This window comes from Drosophila nasuta, chromosome 3 (assembly GCF_023558535.2).
Source record: "Drosophila nasuta strain 15112-1781.00 chromosome 3, ASM2355853v1, whole genome shotgun sequence".
NCBI lineage: Eukaryota > Metazoa > Arthropoda > Insecta > Diptera > Drosophilidae > Drosophila > Drosophila nasuta.
In genome coordinates this window covers 26,553,204-26,573,345 of record NC_083457.1, presented here as the reverse complement: position 1 = coordinate 26,573,345, position 20,142 = coordinate 26,553,204, and the positions used below count along the sequence as shown (strand labels likewise).

The window sequence follows — 20,142 nt, the reverse complement described above, 5'->3', positions numbered from 1 at the left end:
TGCCCAAAATCAATCTTAGCACCAATTATAGTGCTAAACAAGATCTATAAATTTTAGTTTTTACAAAATTAAAATAATGTCTTGGCACATGTTTTTTTTCAGTTTGAATGCGTACAAATGTCGCATTTGACATTAGAGAATTACCCACATATACTCTTTTGAAACTATACGTAGGTCACTCATTCACAAATTTGATTCACCCAAACTGAATCACAATTAGCTCTATATTTGTCGATAATATATATTATTTTCATTTACTGTAGATTAAAAGCCTCTTTCATAATGAACCACATAATTAAAATAAATGTATACATTGTATACTATACAACATGTACATATGTATATCAGAGAGCTGCAATACACATTGTACATGTACGTAGTAAAATACCCGCACATGCAATCTTGAAACAAGTCGTATACTTAATAATTTCAGCGCAATCAGTTTGTTGTTATAATATACATATATAGGAAATACACTCATTTTCTTCACAAAACATGATTCAATGTTAAATTGAAATAAGAAATATTGAGTTTATTTTTGTTTCACACATACGGACATATGTTTATAAAGGAGAAAATCTCAAAGGTCAAAGTTGCCTACAGGCACGTTAGTAAGGGTTAATTAAAACGTATAAAATGTATTTAAATTGCATAAACATGATGACCAGATGACAGAGTACTTCCAGAGATAGGATAGCATAGATATAATGGGAACTTTTCCAGGCATCTCTCAAAGATATTACGAAATTATAAAAATATGGCGGAGCTATGGCGGTAATGTAGACAATACAAAATAGGCAAAAGATTTAGAAAGAAATTAACCTATTACAGTGAAAACTCTCTTAACGAACACCTTACTATTTTACCTGGATATTTTTCTTAACGGAAACTTTGACTTTTGCGTTTAATATAGTTGTCAAAGCAAGTTGTGGCAAAAATGTTTACACTCTATTCAGACTTCGCAATTCAAGAATTCCCTAACCTAATATATTCTCCAAAATCATCTCCAATCCCACCACAATCACAAAAGCTTAGAAATTAGTAGCAATTGTTGTTGAAGATAAAGACTCGATGGAATTTAACATCCAAGACATAAAAACGTATTCATATATTCATTTAAATTACATAAAAACTTAAGCTTTAAATTATCTAGTTCTTATACATGTCGCAGAGCACCTTCTCCATGGGCGTATTTCCAATGGTGCGCTGAAAGAAGATCGATTCGATCTTGTGGGAGTTGATCATGCGCAGCAGAGGCAACATCAACAGCAAGCGACCAAATCGAGCAATTTGCGCTGTGAACTGTGTCTTCGTATGCTGCGACAGCATAACCTGTTAATCAATAAATAAATTAATAGAATGCAATATAAATCTTGGAAAAATTTAACTTACATGAGCCTGATCCTGCAGGTTCTCGATCTGTGCCGGATCCTTAAGGCCACGGGTTTCGGGTCGGAAGAGCACAATGGCTTTGAGACAGGCGAACTCAGCGGGATCGACGAGCACAGCCTTGTACTTGCAGAAGATTTCATGCAACGTTCGCACATCGGCAGCCAACTAAAAAAGAGAAGAGAACAATCATTAAAATTACTTTGTAGGAATGAAGGAGATTAACTTACCTCCTCCTTGGTGACACAATTATCACCGTTTGCATTGTTCTCCAGGTTATTGCAATGTTCGGCCACCGAGAAGAGCGCACAGCCTGTGGGATCCAGGGGAATGCACCATTGAATGGCATTCAAGAGAAACAATTCCGACCACGACTCTTCCAGAAGTATAACCTGATCCCTAAATGACAGCCGGGCAAAGCTCGGCAGATTCTTGGCCCACTTTACAGCCATAAAAAGAAGTCTGGCACTCGTCTCGTAGACCGTCTCGTGCTGATGATTGTAGAGATTGGGCGACATGAACTGCGGCATTATGAAGCTCGCATCGCTTCTGCTGCCCGTATTCGGTTCCTCATCGTTGGTCACATCAATCGAGTCATCTGCAAAGGCAATGATTGAGAGGTAAGTTAACTGTGCAGAATTTTATAATATTTAAAAATACACTTAAATAATAAAATTCACATTGTAGTCTGAGTTTTAAAACTTAAAATAATTTATAAATTTTGCCAATGGTTTTCTCCCTAATGTAGTTTTACTATAGTTTTTAGTTATAATATTGATTGCAGATTGTCTTATGATATATACTCTAGAATAAAATAAAATAAAATAAATAATATAAATAATAAACAAGCTAAATCCTATTTAAATAAATTGCACTAATCTATTGACATTTTTTGAGCCTAATCAAAAATATATATTACAATTATAGTAATTTATGGCCAATATTGCTATTTATAATTTACGCTTATTTAATATTTATAGAAAATAATATTTTATACCAGTTTAACTATATTCGGTATTGACGTATCCTTTTCGGAACCAAATCAAATTTTTGAGCTTTAAATTATTGAGGTTGTTTTAAAAATAATATTAAAATATATATAATACTAATAATAAACTATATATTGGCACAACTTAACTGCAGATATTAGAACAGTTGACTTAACTAATAAATATATAAGAAAAAGGAAAAATAAAAACAAATGCCATTGAAACTTTATACTGTAAAGACGATGTTATCATGTTAGAATTATGTGTTCAAATACATTTAAAAATAATATCACAGGAATTTATGTCTAGTGGAATTCGTACATTTATTTTAAGGTTATCAAAAAGGCACTCAAATATAAGTAAATTTTATTATCTTCGAAAACTAAATTCTATGCATAGAATAAAATAATAACATAAGCTAAAATTAATAATTCCAAAGACAAATAATTATTATTCCTTGCTGGCCTGAAGACCTCAATCCCTCTGTCACATCTCAATGCTTTAATGAATTGCATTCGGTATAAAAATAATTATAAAACAAATAATAATTATAATTAAAAATAATAAATAATAATAAAAATAATTGACAAGTAAGAAAGTTACACTCGACTGTGAGATACCAGCTACCCATTTTTAATAAAGGCAAAATATTGCGGTATCATTTTCAAAATATACCGAAAATACTAAAAAATACCAAAAGGTATGTTTGGTATATGGTGTACTATACCATTAAAAGTATACCATAGACGGCACAATGTGCCAGATTTTCGGCCAAAGCAACTAAGAAGCGTTTTTGCCATACAAAAGTATTTCTTTAATAACTTCCACAATTTTTATCTGATCGCAACCAAATTTTCAGGAATCATAATTTATTGTCTATACCAAAATTCTAGCTTTAAAATTACGCTTGTTATTCGATTTTTTTGAGGCCGGGCGGAAGTGGGCGTGGCAAAAATTTGAAACAAACTTGATCTGCGTGCAAACATAACAAATGCTGTCGAAACAAAATTAGAGCTCTATCTCTTATAGTCTCTGAGATCCAGTGTTTCATACGGACAGACGGACAGACACACAGACGGACAGACGGACATGGCTAGATCTTCTCGGCTGTTGACGCTGATCAAGAATATATATACATTATAGGGTCGGAGGTGCCTCCTTCTACCTGTTACATACATTTCCTGTTGGCACAAAGTTATAATACCCTTCTACCCTATGGGTAGCGGGTATAATAAAATGAATAATTCCAAAAACAAGAAATATTAAATCAATATGAAATTATTATTCCTTGCTAGTCTGAAGGCCTAATTCGCTCTGGCGATGAGCCAGATAGGAAGGAATATTAATATTATTATTATTTTTGATTGTAATAACGAATATAATTCCCTATTGTAATAAGATGATTACAATAGGGAATTATATTCGTTACTACAATCAAAAATAATAATAATATTAATATTCCTTACTATTTCTATACCCGTTACCCTGGCTGACAATGTGGTTTAACTCTATGGTATATTTTGAATAGCACTATATCAATATACCAAAAACATAGCATTTTCAGTATTTTTTTGGTATAATTTAGGAATAAAACCACGCTGCTTTTATTTAAAAAGGGTAGCGGGTATCTCACAGTCAAGCATACTCGACTGTAGCTTTCTTACTTGTTTTTATATTGCTCTGTGCATCAATAAATGAATAAATAAAAAATAAATTGTTGTAAAGTATTACCATCATTATCGTTCTCTGGCATTGGACTCGCGGAGCTGATGGAGGAGACGCTGCCGCCGGCATTGTTGTTATCATTGGCCGCATCTGGAGCCGGTGAGCTGGGATCAATGGAGTGATTGCTGCTGGAGTTGGTCGAGTGCGAGATGTTGCCACTGCTGGACAACTCCATGGCGACGCCATAGGCCGCCTTCTCCTTAGGCGAATGGTGCAAGCCAGCGCTGTTGAAGATGGGAAAACCGCTGGCATGATTCATGTGATTCGTGGCCAACTGCATCGATGAGCTGAGGTGATTGTGGTGCAGCAGACGTCCCGTCGGCAGGCTGCCCAAAGCTACAAAGTGAAGCACAGACATTAGTTTCACACACATACTAAACTAAGGGGCAGTTGATGTCGAAGGAGGAGATACTCACAGGGCGGTGGCAGCAGGCTCGAGCCGTAGCAGGGCGGTGAAAGTAGCACAGGAGGTCTGCAGATTTAGGGCGTTACGCAAGTAAGAGAGAGAGAGAGAGAGAGTGAGTTATGCAAATGACAGACAGAGTGAGTGAGTGAGTACTTACCCAAAAACACCAACGGCTACGGCGGCTTCTCGCAGTGCTCGACCGTGTTCCATCTCCCGCAGTGTCTCCGGCCGTATAGTGGCCGTGTTGCGGGGCTGTCGCTCATTTTGCACGGCTGTAATTGGAAAACAAATACGAAGCACACATAAGTAACACTTCTCTCTTTCGACCACACAACTCAGCCACTGCTTTGCCTAATGTGTGTCTGTCTGCATAATGAGGAAATGTCAGTGTGACAAAATTGCTTGACGCCTCACTAAATTTTCAGCAGGTAGCGCAGCGCGTGCCTTCGCTGCGATTCTCAATCATCGCCGCCCGATTTCAAACCCGCCCCCGCCCCGCAAAACATGCTAAATTGGTTTTGTGGTCACGTGCCGTTCACGCCCACAAATTGTTTTCCCATTTGTTTATGCAATTCTGCCACACAATGAGCTCGAGTTGGCTTTAACCCTCCTCCCTCCTCCTCCTCGCAGCTTCCCCCCTCCCCGCCCGCACACTGAGTGTTGCCGTTTTGCATATGCCGAGCATAAATTATGGTTAAATAATTAGAGGCTGCATATCCGCAATTGAGTTGCGGCTATTGATTCAAACGCTGTTAATAAAGCACTCAAATTACAAGCGTGTGAATATTCGAATGACGAATACCCGCAGTGATATCACACGAATACTGCATCTACATTATTTGTTCAAATGTTACAACTGATTTTCAACTATAATTAGGAAAAGTACAACGAGTATAAAGTGTGCTCTATAGCACGGTGTCTAATTTAATTTTGAAATGTACAGTGAAAACTTTCTTAGCAAACCCTTTTGTAAAGAGAAACCTTCTATGACGTTCTTTTTATAGAGTTTTTGGGTCAATATTGCCTTTATTTTTCAGACTTTATTTTTAGAGCTTCTTCAAACAATTATCGAACTAAACTCAGTCTTTGAATTTGTTGTACATTGCAACTTGTGATTTAAAAGACATTTCATAATCATATCATGTGTCGAATAATAGAAAATAAAAAAAATATTAGATGTAGAGAACAGTGTCGAAACACTGATAAAAAATATATAATATATATTCTCGTTCTTAAATGAAGACTTTAGCGTTGCCAAAACTTCAACGAAACGGAAAATTCTTGTTTAATAAACGTAATCTTCCATTTAATAAATACCTCCATTTAAATGTTGGATCTTATTTTAACCAGAATTAAGTTTGTACGCATCAAAGTACGAATTAGTCATATTTTAAACTTCGCAACTCTTAATTTAATAATTTGTTTTCCCTATTTAAAATGTATAGCAATTCTAAATACTTTTTTGAACAACTGGTTTGGGAAATAAGAAACTTTAAGAATACATTTTTAAATCGAAAAATTCCATACTGAAACCTAATTAATTAAAGAGTTTTTTTTGTTGTTTTATTTTGGTAATGAAATTGTAGTGTGTTTTTCATCCTTGAAATCAAGACAATATTTTGTGAAATGAATTAGCTAACATTATTATTCAAATTTGAAGTAAAGTAATTGAAATTTAAGTAAATATTTGAGACGGCGATAAAAATATATAAAAATCCAATCTTTGTATTGTTTTAACCAGATGCTCCTCTTGGATGGACAGAAGTGGCCCTACATTGGATGTACATCCAAGAAAGTTTTAATTATTGAAAAAAAGATTTCCGCCTCTTAAATCTTGTGACAATAGTGGAGACATTACAACTGCAATATTTCTCACAGAAAAGAGATTTCTGTTGATTCATTTGGAATTGCTAAACCTAATTTAAAAAACTTTTAGTTCAACGAAAATGTTGAAGCATTTTTAAAATTTGCAAATAATTTACTTTAATCCTTTTTCTATTAATTTTGCAAATAAATTGTATTGTACACATTTAGTGTCATTAACAAAAAAATCAGTTGAAACTTTGTTACACTAACACGTGAGTTAAAGAAAACAATTCGTGAGTTTGTCAGTCCATCAAAGACTGATCAATAGTCGAAGTATACATATAGACATGAGAAGAGACAATGTGTGCTCATTCAAGTGCCGCAAAGCTCTTCAAAAATCTGTCAAAGACAACAAACCAGCCAGCAGGTAACAAATCAATTGAGTGAGCAATATGTAAATAAAGCGCAACCAAACCAACGAGGACAACACGACACGACACGCTTTTGGAGATGAATCCTCCCCAGGAGACTATTCGAAAATATATATTTTGCCGCTGCTCATTCGTGGGAAAGGGTTAGAGCTAGAGCTCTTCATCTGCTGATGAGCGATGTTTACATTAGACGCGTGTGCAACTCTGTCTCTCTATTGAGCAGCAATTAAACGTGCTTCAGTTCATTAGAGCGTTGTCGGGATTATCAATATGAATTCGAGGTTAATAAGTACAAACTAATAGTCACTGCTCTGTTGTGTTGCTTACCATCCTTGTTCATGCCCATTTGGAGGCACTTCTTAAGCCTGCATGCCTGACATTGATTCCGATGCGCCTTGTCCACAATACAACGTCCGGTGCCCGCCTGGCAGCTGCAAATGCGAAATAGAAATGAAAAAATGCGTGTTTCGATTAATTCAAGTTGAATTTAACGACCTCGGTCGTAATTGAGTTATACTATACAGTCTGATAACAAGATTTGTCGTGTCAAAAATTGCAACATTTGTCAGATCCCGAGCAAACGAATCGAAAGAGCGTAAGACCTTAGGACAAAAGCCACTTCAGTAGCAGTAGAGCAAAAAGTATCTTTCAGTTCGTACTCGTATCTATCGGCCTTTTGTTCGATGGCTGAGTCGGAGTCGGAGTCTGTGTGTGTGCACTTGTGGCATTTTAATCAAATCACGATTCAGTCTGAGTGGCGTGCATGAAATCATTTACCACCCCCTCTTGGCAATCGCTTTGTCACTTTAGCTTAGTGCTCAGTCCTTGCATCCCTTTCGCACTCACTACCCAGCAGACAGTCACAGAGCAGACAGCGTCTGCGCCAAAATTCAAAACACAAAAAACACAAATGGCAAAGGTTCTTAACTGACAGCGACTCCTCGAAGAGGCAGAGCAAGTGTATCCATCCATTTCTATTTCCATCTTTTTCCTATTTTATGTGTTTTGTGGCGCCACTGCTAAAGTTTTGACTAACTAACAAAGCACTTAGCCAAATGTATCTCTATACTACTCAAACTCTACTCTCGCATGTGTGTGTGTGTGCCACATTCTCCACTAGCAGTTGTGTATAAAATATGCAAATTCTTCGATTTCGAAAACAAATCACGTAGATTGAGGCTGGGCGGCGACCAGAGTCAATTATTTTACTTTCACGTTCCGTTCACGTCCTTTTGCAATATAAATATATGCTTTTATATACTCGTTTACTCGATTATCAGTTTGGAGCCACATCAAAATGCAAATGACATAATTGAAATAGTCAAATGTGTTTTTTTTTTTCCCAATATTTGACTATTTTAATTATGTCATTTGCATTTTGATGATTTACTAAAAGTTTAAGGTGCAATATCTATTTATAAATATTATCAAATTCACATATACGTATATAGTATATAATAATAAAGTGTGTATGAATAACATAGCACTAATACAATTTAAAAGTTAAGTATATATCTTCGTATATGGATTTGTACTGTGCCTTATCAAAGTCAAGAGTTCAATTGCACATTTCTAATCTAACTCATGTATTTTTAAAACACTTTCAAATAAAACCAATTAAAAAAGCCAGAGTATGCTCGACAATGAGATACCTGCTGCCAGTTTTGAATAACAGCAAGGCAGTGCGGTAATATTCTTAAAATATACCAAATATACTAAAGGCTTTAGCTTCGAAGCTTATATACATGTATTTTATACCCATCTGCTGAAGATACCAAAAGATGAATAATATGTTTCGGAATCAATGCAATTTCTAACATACAATTGAAATTATTAATAAACCGTATACTATAACTTGAACAAAATACCAAATACAATTTATAAATGCAAATAAAATAAGTCAAAAATAAAATAATACATTTTAAAGTAAAATAAAATAAATGAACAATAAAATTATTGGTTTACTATAAGCTAAACAAAATACAAAATTGCAAAATTTTTAAATGTCAAAAATAAATAAAATGAACGTTATCAAAACAAAAAAAAAGACATTTAAAATTAAAGCGGATTTAAAAAGTTGCAGGAGGAAAAAAATCAATACAACAAATTGCTAATTTGAAACTAAGAAATATGAATCCAAAAAAACTATGAATTTTGTTAGCTCCGAATGTGTGCCAAACAACGCGAGCTTCTAAAATTATATAACGAATGAACTCGTTTAATAAACAAAATATGAACACTGAGAACTAATGCAGCCCGTGAAGTCAGTCTGGCAGCCTTGAGGACACATCAATTATTGATGGCCAAGTGTAAACTTTTACACTTCTCGAAGCGTTACGTGACCAACAACAAAACAACAACTTTGTCTGTCTTCGCTGTGGCATTTGCAACGTTCTCAATACGCTACGCGCTGTGAGGACACAGCGAAGGAGGCCATTGGAGAGTCCTTGCAGCCGCCTTTGGTATCCTGCTGCGTAAATTGAAATATTAACTTTAATTGATTTCAACTGATGTTAATAAATGTTTCATGATGAGTTTACGAGCATAATCACGCCATTTGTCTGTCGCATATAAAAAGCCAATGCAATCGCATTGAAATTTCAATTTCAATTCCAATTTCAACACAAACATTCAATAGGAATGGTGCTACATCGACTCTTTCCGGCCATGTTCCCGGCCAAGGATACCGAACCGGCCAAGTCACGAAATGCAACGCTTTATCTGCTGCGCTGCGTCTTCTTCATGGGCATACAGTCGCCGCCAAAGAACTTTTTCCTCGTCTACATTCTGTGGTCATTTGCCCTCAATTTGTGCTCGACCTTTTATCAACCCATTGGCTTCATATCGGGCTTCATCAGTCATCTGTCGGAATTCTCACCAGGTGATTTTCTCACCTCCATGCAGGTGACCTTCAACGCGTATTCGTGCTCCACCAAAGTGATCATTGTCTGGCTGCTGCACAAACGCTTTGAGCAAGCCAACTTGATACTGGATCAGATGGATAAACGCTTAACACAACCGAGAGAAAGAAGCAAGGTTCACAGTGCCGTCTCATTCAGCAATCGGATCTTCTTTGGCTTCATGACCGTCTACATGGTCTATGCCACCAGCACCTTCATTAGCGCCGTCTCCTTTGGCCGACCACCGTACCAGAATTATTATCCGTTCCTCGACTGGCGTTCGAGTAAATGGGAATTTTGGCTGCAAGCTGGACTGGAGTATTTTGCCATGCTGGGCGCCTGTTTTCAGGATGTTTGTGTCGACTGTTATCCCATCAACTTTATTCTACCGTTGCGTGCACACATGCGGAATTTTGCGGAGCGTTTGAGGCAACTGGGACAGGATCCCAATGAAACACCGGAAGAGAGCCACGAGAAGCTCATTGAGTGCATACTGGATCACAAGGTTATACTGCGGTTCGTATGAGTTTAGAAGTTGTGAAGTTAACTTATGACTGGCTTAAAAAACTGTAAAACGTTCTTTAATATCTTTGTGGCCATTAAGTGAGAAAACGGTGTTGATAAGTGAAATTTGATGTAGCTTAAACACATTCGCTGTTTGATGTCCTTAACTTCATATTATTCATTAATTACATTTTTATATAAAAAACATATGCCAATAAGTGAATTTTAGTGCAATTTAAGAAACTTTCATACTTTTTTTTAATCTCTTTTTTCCTAAGTCTGACCATTAAGTGAGAAAAAGGTGTAGATAAGTGAAATTTGGTGTACAATTGTTTAAACGCATGCGTTGTTTTGAAGTCCTTAACTTCATATTATTCATTAATTACATTTTTAATAAAAACATGCCAATAAGTGAATTTTAGTGCAATTTACACCCATTTTTCACTTAATGACTTTGTTTCTACTTAGCGTCCATACTGTTAACAAATACACTGATTACAATTTTAAAAAAACACACTACGTTAGAATAAAATATTTCTATTGTTAGTAATCTCCAATCATTCCTCTCTTAACGGCCACTTCGTATTGCATCACATCCACTTAACGGCCATACTGTTTACTTAATGCATAGACAACAATTTTGCAAAAAACACACATAATTCGCAATGAAAAATTCTGCTGCTTGATTTGAAGTCTTTTTCATTTAACTGCTTCGCCGTTAAGCGAGGTTTTATTTAGAAGTTTTCTTTCAGTTCTAATGTAAAATCAATCTAATGCTACTACTTTTTGCCTTGCAGCTTTTGTGATACACTGCGTCCTGTCATCTCGGGCACCATCTTTGTGCAGCTGCTTGTTGTGGGTTTAGTGCTGGGCTTCACCATCATTAACATTGTGCTTTTTGCCAACTTTGCCTCTCGCATAGCGGCACTTTCATTCATGACAGCTGTGCTGTTGGAGACTACGCCTTTCTGTATACTCTGCAATTATCTGACCGATGACTGCTTCGATCTGGCGGATGCCTTGTTTGAGTCAAATTGGATTGACAAGGAGCAACGCTATAAGAAAACTCTGATTCAGTTCTTGCAGAGCCTTCAGAAGCCAATTGTTTTCATGGCCGGAAATGTTTTTACCATTTCCGTTGCCACCAACATTAGTGTAAGTAAAAATATTGCAAAATCCGAGAAATTAATTTCGAAAAGTCAAAGTTATTTAAACTTTCCAGGTTGCGAACAGTTTAGTAAAAATATTTTAATTTACTCGTAAAGAATTTTCTTAAATCATTATATACACAAAGACTATGCAGTTAATGATAATTTAAAAGAAGTTTTAAAAGTCTATTTAGATTTTAAAACTTGAATTTCAAAAATATGAACTAAAAACAAACCATTTCAAATGCCTATTTCGAAAAGAAATTGTGATTTACATTCAAAATAGAAAAAACCCTATTCAGATTTTTAGATTGGCCTTTTTTAACTAGTTAATTAAATGCCAAATATAAATTCTTCACTAATATATTATTATTGCTTTCTTGCAGGCCACCAAATTTTCATTTTCTGTTTTCACGCTGGTGAAACAAATGAACATTGCCGAAAAACTATCCCAGCCAAGTGCAATTGAATAGAATACATTTAAATAATATTACACTTATTATAAATACAATTTAATTTAATAAACTGCTCAAATTTTGATAATAAAATGTTTTCAGATTGCAGCCAATTGACAATAATTGAAATCTTCGGCACCAGAGGGATATACCTTGTATATATACATTATATAGTATACAAAGTAAACCCATTTTTTTTTTGGGAGCGCACATTGACTTCGCTGACTATCGGAAAAACACGTCACGTAGCAAAAGAAAAATATACTCGTTTACTAGTTCTGGTCCTCTAGTTGGTCCCTAAGCCATTTGTCTGCATATGAGTGTCTGCATGTGTGTGTGTGTGTATGTGTGTATGTGTGCGTGTCATACCCTCGTCGTGCAGGACTCACAGGACTCTGCTCCATTTTCGTTTGAAGGGCGAATTGAGCCGCCCCTTTTTTTTTGTCTTTTTTCATCTTCTAACTTTGTTGCGATTTGGCTTAGCCTGCTGCCTTGCTGCCTGGTGGGTGAATGGATGAGAGGATGAAGTTCGCGTTTCGAAGGTCTGTTGTGGCATGAAACTAAGAGGGGGCGGAGTGCGGTCACATTTGGCCAAGTGTTTTGCGCTTAAGCCCTCCATATCAATCTCATGGGACCGCAAGGATATAGAGATTTCGACGTTTCTGATTTACCGTCACAAAGTTTCTGGATGGGGCACAAAAACACACACACACACACACACACACAAAGAATATACATTACGAAATCATAATTTTATGTTGACTGCAAAGATTTTGTCGCCAAAGTTATTTGTCTGTTCCACGATGATTTAATGATAATTGAAAACGGAAATGGAAATGGAAATGGATACTGACAATAAAATAGTATACGATTATGGCCCCAATGTGTTTGCCTACAAATTATGCTAGTTTTCTCAGTCTGCGTGCCAAGGACAATGCCACTTATAGCAAGAGCAAGTTGACAAACAAATGGCGTCAACGTTCTAGGGGAAAAAGTAAAAAACAAACATAAAATAAAATCCGCACTTTAAATTCAATTACATTTTGCGCCACTCGCTCGGTTTTTTTCTACATCGAAAAGCGGCAGCAAATGGATTTGGAAGCTGCACATGATGCTCGGCCAGGATTTGCATAGAGTTCAGCTGGAGTTCAAGTTGCGTTGCCGCGACTTCAACGAAGTCAACGATGGCAAATGTGCGCATTCAAAAGTTGACGCGCCAAATCCCAAAGATTTGAATAATTGTAATAAATTTAGGAAACATTTCGTAAGCCTCCAGACACCAGGCGAGGCACATTCAACCACCCAACCACCCAACACCCAACGCCACCACCCGCCCATTGCCATTAGCCACTTGCTAAATGGCAAGCGACATTTTATGGTCATGGGCGGGTCAGCTAGGATCAAGTAAGAGTCCTTTGCTGCTTTGTTAGTCTACCTACCGATAAATGAGCTTGCGTCGCCACTGCGCTTGAAGAAACAGGAGCAACCATTGCATGCGTGCAAACAGAACAAATGCTGTCGAAAAAAAAAGATCTATCTCTTATAGTTTCTGAGATCTAGGTGTTCATACGGACGGACGGACAGACGGACATGGCTAGATCGTCTCGGCTGTTGATGCTGATCAATAATATATATACTTTATACGGTCAGAGATGCCTCCTTCTACCTCTTACATACATTTCCTGTCGGCACAAAGTTATAATACTCTGCTACTCTATGGGTAGCGGGTATAAAAATTACATAATTAGCAAGAGACATTTTATGGTAGGATCAAGTAAGAGTCCTTCGCTGCTTTTTGTTATTCTACCTACCGATAAATGAGCTTGCGTCGCACGCTGCGCTTGAAGAAACCGGAGCAACCATTGCACGCCAGGATGCCGTAATGTTTGCCCGAACTGGTGTCGCCACACACCACACAGATGAGTCCCAGATTCTGGCCCTTGAGGCGTGGCAACCCAGATTGATCCCCCCGATGCCTGACTGGCTGCCTGATGATTGGAGGCAATGGATGCCGCGGCAGCTGCTGCGGCTGCAGCTGCACTGTGATTCCATCCAAGTAGGCGACTTGGAGTGGACAACGATGGAGCCGCCGAGACCGGAGTGTGGGCTGGTGTTGATGGCGGCGGCGGTTGTTGTTGTTGCTGTTGTTGTTGTTGTTGTTGTTGGCCATGTGTTGGCGGTGTGTAGCAATGACGTGCTGGACTGTGCAGCTCTAGAAACAGAAAAGAAAAGGGGATATGCAATAAAAAATCACTTATGTAGTTCATTTAAATTAAATTGCAATTTGTCAAAAGGCGCAGGGGGGGAGGAGGGGTGGAGAAAGAACCTTTGCTCGTCTGAGATCTAATCCCTGCGTGCCGACATTGACGCCCTGTAATCCGCAAATATATTTACACATTCAATTAGGGTGCCATTAAGCCAAACGGCTCGAAGGACTTCTTTCTCTGCCCGTCTGCTGCTCTCGGGGGACAATTGTTTTGCCATCACACCCTAATTTGATTGTAGTTTTCGCTACTGATTTCTTGATGCACTTAACCCTCAACTCAATTCGACTTTGTTACACACTCGCCACTTGGCCGTGCACTGGAGCGATTCTCAATTCTCTGGCATTCATGCAGTCTGTTGCCAAACTCTCTCCTCTCTCTCTCTCTCTCACACTCTCTTTCTGACTTCACTTGTCTGTCCGTCGGCTTTACTGGTTTCTTGTCTGGTACACCAACTGTGGTCTAATGCCAGCCGGATTAGCGTCATATGCTTGCATTTTGCCTTTGTTAATTTTATGAGCTCGTTGAAATTCACTTTAGCGTATCCTTCCGGCAAAAGTGTTAAAATATATTCCAGCCCGCCCCCGATTCCTGGATTGTGTTATGAATTTTGAAATTTTGGCAGCCTGACTCGACATCTAATTCAATTTGCTGATTATCGTAAATTGAATTTAGCTTCGTTCTTTCGTGCGCCTGTGATTCGATTTGAATATTCATTTTCTTTGAACTTGTTGTATTTTTATTTATAAGTATAATATCTAGGGTTCAATAGCTAAAATTTATTTATTTCATTTGCTGCAAGTACAAATTAGATGTAAATGAATTTTTTATGCAAATTATTCTGAGTGTGAGGTCAGTCCATTTTTAATTATATTAGTAAAGCCCAAAAAGGGACTAAATTAACTGCGCTGGTTTTTTCTTTTAGAATAAAAGGAAAGGATGAGGTTAATTTGTGTATTTATGCAAACAATTAGCTACTCTGCATTTCGGAATTTTAATGGTTTTTTTTCTAAGATTTTATTTTACTTGCTTGGCACAAAATGTAAACATTTTAATATTTAAGAATGTTATTAAATTGGTTTTAACTTTTACTAGACTTTTCACAAATACAAAATGTCTGTTTGAAAGTTCAACTGATTTGATAATTTCCATATTTCATTTTTAACTTTCTATGCTGGCAAAGTCAACATTTTTATATGTAAGATATTTATTTTTCTCCTTTAACTTTTGCTCAACTTTTCACCTTTATAAAATGTCTTTTTGAAAATACGATTGTGTTGATTAATTTCTATATTTTATTATTAATTAAATTTCTATGTAATTCTTCAGAATTTCTTTTTTTTAAATATTGTAGACAAACACTTATTGTAATTACAGTATTTTTGTCACTTTAGTTTCCTTCTGTTGTTGCAAAACACTTCAAAATTTTACCTTGCGATCCTGGGCGCGTGTCCGATAAACTTTCTTCTTTATTCATTGTAATTAGTTGGCAAATGTAACAAGTATTTTTTTTTTTACTTTTTTAGCACACTAAATTTGTCACGCTTGATTTATTTCAATGATTTTTGTATTGGTTTTTATTGATTGTATGTTAATTGAGCACTTTGATTTGTTGGCATTATATAGTAGATATATGAATATATTTTATCCGTGACAAAAGGCAAATGTTAAGCGACGGTTACGCGCACGGTCCAAAAATGAAATGCGAATCCGAATGTAGGACGAACTAAGCAGGACACACTCAGAGTGTTTGCAAGGCTCGTGCTGCTCCGACGGCGACAACAGCAGCAGCGGCGACGATGGCAACGATAGCGATGATGATGTTAACGTCTCGATGTACGATTTCAGATTTATCATAAAACCATGACAGAAGCTAAACAGTCATGTGTCCACTCCAGCAGCCAGGCAGCCAACCAGCCAGCCAGCCAACCCCGAAATAGGAAAAAAATCCTGTAGATATAATCCGTGCTCGGTGAGTGGGCAGAAGTCGGCCATGTGTGTGTGTGTGTGTGTGCGTGTGTATGTGGCAGAACAAAAAGCACACCACCAGCAAGGCCAACACAACAGAACACAACACCACAGCATAGCATTGAGTAGAGCAGAGGACACAAACCATGCCATTGCCACCCACCAAGCTCAATAAGAGCAGAGAGCACGAGCAGAAGCGAGCTGCCTGTTGGCAACAAGGATAACCGCACCCGCAATACACACACACACACACCCACCCACTTTCCTGCCCGTTCTTGTCCAGCCAGCGCCCTCTCTCTCTATGCAAGTTCTCCCATATTACGCCAAAGACTTTTAGTGGCAACTCTGGTGGCGCATTTGCTTGTTGGCTTGCTTTGATTCGTTCCTTCTTGATGCTGTGGCAACGTCGACGCCGATGTCGATGTCGATGTCGCTGCTGACGTCAGCGTCGACGACGCTGCTGTTGTTTGAGTGTAGGTAAGCCAAGCCGCAATCTCAATCTCCAATAAACACCAGAGCTCTTGCTCTCTCAGCGCTTTTGCTCTTGCTCTGACACACATACACACGCATACATACAAAGAGCATGCTGGCCGCCATCATTGCTAAAGCTGGCGAAGAAGCAGCAGCTCCAGCAGGCAACAAAAGCAACACCCTCTTCTGCCCACCCACCTCTCTCTCTCGCTCTCGCACACTTTAGTTGAGGTCTTGGTGTGTGAGTGGGACGCAGGTGCGCGGGGTGCTCGCTCACATAATCGTCTTGGGTTTTGACATTTTGTTTTTGTTTTGTAATACCTTTGTGATGTTAGTGCTTTCGAATTTGCCCCCTCTTTCGTTTTTGCTTTCCCTCTCCCACTCTCTCTCTTTCTCTGTGTCAGCCACCGCATTCTCGACCTCAGTTCGAACGGTTCTTCGAACCCGATGCTACCAGTTAACTGTAATTGAATTGAACGCCAGCCTGTTGGGTGGAGGGCTGAGGACCAAGGCTTTTTGATGCTAGCGTTCGGCTTGTTTTTGCTGTTTTAAAGTTCATTTCCCTAATATACCAGATTTATTAGCAAATTCATAATGAAATAATACTTGTGATTAAATCTAATTGCAGTTCAAGATAGTAAAATTTATATTTCTTTTGATACGTATACGTAATAAAAATTATTCCAGTTAAAAAGAATATTTCATTTCTTGCATACGTATGCATCATATATATTTTTATTGTTGGCAGAAATAACATAGCAAATATAACAAATACGTTATATTAATAAATTGACACAATTAATTGCGTATAAACTGCAGATATAAATAAACTACAAATATTTTGGAATTTCATTTTATGAATATGTATCGAAAATACAAATAGAATAGTATTTAAACTATTTTTATTTTGTAAACCAATTTAAAAATATTTATTTTTGGAAATTCACATTATAAATGAATGACTTATTTGTGTAATAAGGTTTAGATATGGAAAAGCCTGAAAATATAGTTTCTATTAAGTAATATTCTGAATATTTCCCTTAATTCCTTATCGTTCCATCAACTGCGTTTTTGGGAGCATCACAAAATGTATTCAATGTTCAAGAATAGCAGCTGGAAATGGTTGAAACGCTGAAGCAAATCCAATAATCGATAAAAGTTCATCCAGCCACATCCTCTTAACGTGTCCCTTTTTGCTGTGGCGCTTTTGTTGTTGAGGCTTTTGCTGCGCTTAATACGCCAACATTAACTTTGTAACAAATGAGATGTCGGAATACAACAATCACCATCACCTACCCAGCTCCTACACTCTCATGCTCGCCACCCGCGCGTCCCTCCCCCACTTCACAATATTTCTCACATTCACTCTCTCGCTCTCTGTGCTCTATCTCCCTCACACCGGAGAAAGAGAAGAGGAGGCATGGCGAGGACACCTAACGCTCGCTGGCAGAAGTTTATGCCCAGGATAAAAGTGAAACAAACGCAAAAGTCAAAGCGCTTTGCTGAGCGCTGGCCACGCCCATGCAGTAGGAGGAGCGAGCGAGAGCGTTATCCTGTAATATCCGTGCATCAAAAATGCCCGCCAGCAACAACAACAACAACAAGCAGCAGCATAGAAAATACTGTCACTGCTCAACATCGAGCACAAGCGAGACGACTGCCGCTGTGCGAGCGGGACGACTATAGTCAAGAGGGTTGGTTCTTGACATTTGAACGGGCGACATCTCTTCTCTGCCTGGATACAAGCACACACACACACATACACATTCACGCACAGCGTGGCTTTTAGTATGTGTGTGAATGTGAATAAGAGTTGCATTTGTTTCCTCTTCTTTTTTGGTTTTTCTTCGTTGGTTGCTGTTTTGTTTTGTTGTCCTTTTTGGTTGGTGGTATTATCAAGTGCAGTACACTTTATTTAATCAATCAAACTTCGAAAGTTGAGTTCATTTTCAACAGTTCAACGAAAATTAATATAAGAAAATTATTTCCAACATCAAATTTCCTATATGAAATCTATAAAATATGATTATTATATCATGATTTTCAAATTGATTAATATAGAATATATTCTAAACAGTGGAAAGTAAGTCAAGAGAACGTTTCGAAAATTTACTAAAAAATTGTTATTTTCAAATTAATTTAAAAATTATTATAAAACTGATTCTATTAGTTGGGAAAAATACGATAAAAAAATTCATTGATTTTCTAGATTATCAAATATAGATAGTAAATTAAATTTTGATTATTATGAATTATCTATACTACTAACCTGATAGGCAAATTATTTTATTATTTAATGTTAAACTTGCAGTTACAAATAGATGGAAATGCATGAATATATACATAGTGTCATTGTGTCTTCCGTTTATAATTTTAAAGTATACATTTCTATTACAATTTCCGGATTTCTTTTATTACGAAACACTAAACTAAGTACTATGAATTACTTGTAAAGTAATTTATTATCAGTAAAACAAGCATGTTAAGAGTTTCATAGAGTTTGCCCCATCTCACCAAAAAAAAAAAGACAATTTCTTAGATCATTTTATTACATTTAACTCTTTATTAACATAACGTGTTTCTCTTACAAAATATTCATTCAAATTAAACTCTGAAAATAAGGTGAAAATTCATTCACAATTGGTTTCCGCTATTGATAAAACGATTTGAGGGAACATAATAAATACTATGCTAATAAGGTAATAAAACGTCAGATTTTTCTTATTTGAATTGTTCGTGGCCAAGAGATTTGGTCTGATAAGCCTAATAAACAATGAATTATGCATAAAAAATAAACGTACATCTTGCTTTTCTCATAATTTATATTCTTTATACGAAATGCCTTTCCGTCTGCTTGAGGCCCGTGTATATATACAAACTTTTGATGATGATGATGATGACGACGATGAAGATGAGATATACAAACTGAGTTCACACAATTTTTGGGATAGCACATTGCTCGCTTGAATTGCTCTAACCAAAACAACAATAAATACACAAACTCACATATAGAAATACTAATACAAATACGAATCAAAGTCAATGACACGTGCCGTTTTCAGGTAAAGTCATGTATCTACCACAGCAGACGCAGAAAACCAGTTTACAAAACAAAACAAAGAACAGTTTTAAACGCCTCGTTTAGCAATTAATATTGCTTAGTTCCCTCACTCCTCACTCAGCCTCCGCTCGTCAGTTATTTGTATAATTTGTGGCCATGGACTTGGCATATTTACTTTTCAACTTTCCATCAACAATGCATAAGGACACGCTGTGCTCTGCTCTGCTCTGCAACTGAAGTTGAGGCTGCCACAATCGATGCCACACTGATTGACAAGACAACACAGAGGGGATGAAATGGAATTGTAGAGAATTGTGCGGATGATAATAAATAGTCGTGACATCTTAATCAAGTTGAATTGAAGAAGCAAAACTACCAACAAAGCAAATAACACAAAAATTCCCAAGTCAGTGTGAACTGCAAAGAATGGAAGAGAATTAGCGACATCCAAAAGAAAGAAAAATATGAGAGAAGCCCACAACCAAAATGAAGAAGACTTCGACTTGATACACAATTGAGGAAGGCACAGTTACTAATCGTTATATTTGAAGACTATGTTTAATCTATAGCAATCAATAGGTTTGTTCTATTTATCGGAGTATATTGTTGCTTTCTCTGTTGTAGT

The 20,142-nt window shown here is 37.0% G+C and overlaps 2 protein-coding genes across 2 annotated transcripts; one reads left to right on the top strand and one right to left on the bottom strand.

The window, feature by feature from the left end:
• Nucleotides 1–1,099: 1,099 nt before the first annotated feature.
• Nucleotides 1,100–15,845, bottom strand: LOC132790213 (photoreceptor-specific nuclear receptor). The gene is given in 10 exon segments (XM_060798677.1): nucleotides 1,100–1,332; nucleotides 1,393–1,557; nucleotides 1,620–1,987; nucleotides 4,110–4,439; nucleotides 4,520–4,575; nucleotides 4,667–4,781; nucleotides 7,074–7,177; nucleotides 13,565–13,716; nucleotides 13,718–13,965; nucleotides 15,449–15,845. Coding segments are annotated over 10 exon segments (1,767 nt in total). The 5' UTR covers nucleotides 15,495–15,845; the 3' UTR covers nucleotides 1,100–1,149.
• Nucleotides 9,387–11,771, top strand: LOC132792624 (odorant receptor 42a-like). Its single transcript, XM_060802056.1, has 3 exons — nucleotides 9,387–10,162; nucleotides 10,948–11,305; nucleotides 11,685–11,771. The coding sequence occupies exons 1-3, from the start codon at nucleotides 9,387–9,389 to the stop codon at nucleotides 11,769–11,771; spliced, it is 1,221 nt and encodes a 406-aa protein (XP_060658039.1).
• Nucleotides 15,846–20,142: the final 4,297 nt, after the last annotated feature.

What these genes read in the sequence shown, in the direction of transcription:
- LOC132792624 (XM_060802056.1), top strand. Translation starts at nt 9,387, where the DNA reads ATGGTGCTACATCGACTCTTTCCGGCCATGTTCCCGGCCAAGGATACC. An exon ending in GATCACAAGGTTATACTGCG is followed by an intron (nt 10,163 to 10,947) that starts GTTCGTATGAGT and finishes TTTGCCTTGCAG; the next exon opens with CTTTTGTGATACACTGCGTC. An exon ending in CCGTTGCCACCAACATTAGT is followed by an intron (nt 11,306 to 11,684) that starts GTAAGTAAAAAT and finishes GCTTTCTTGCAG; the next exon opens with GCCACCAAATTTTCATTTTC.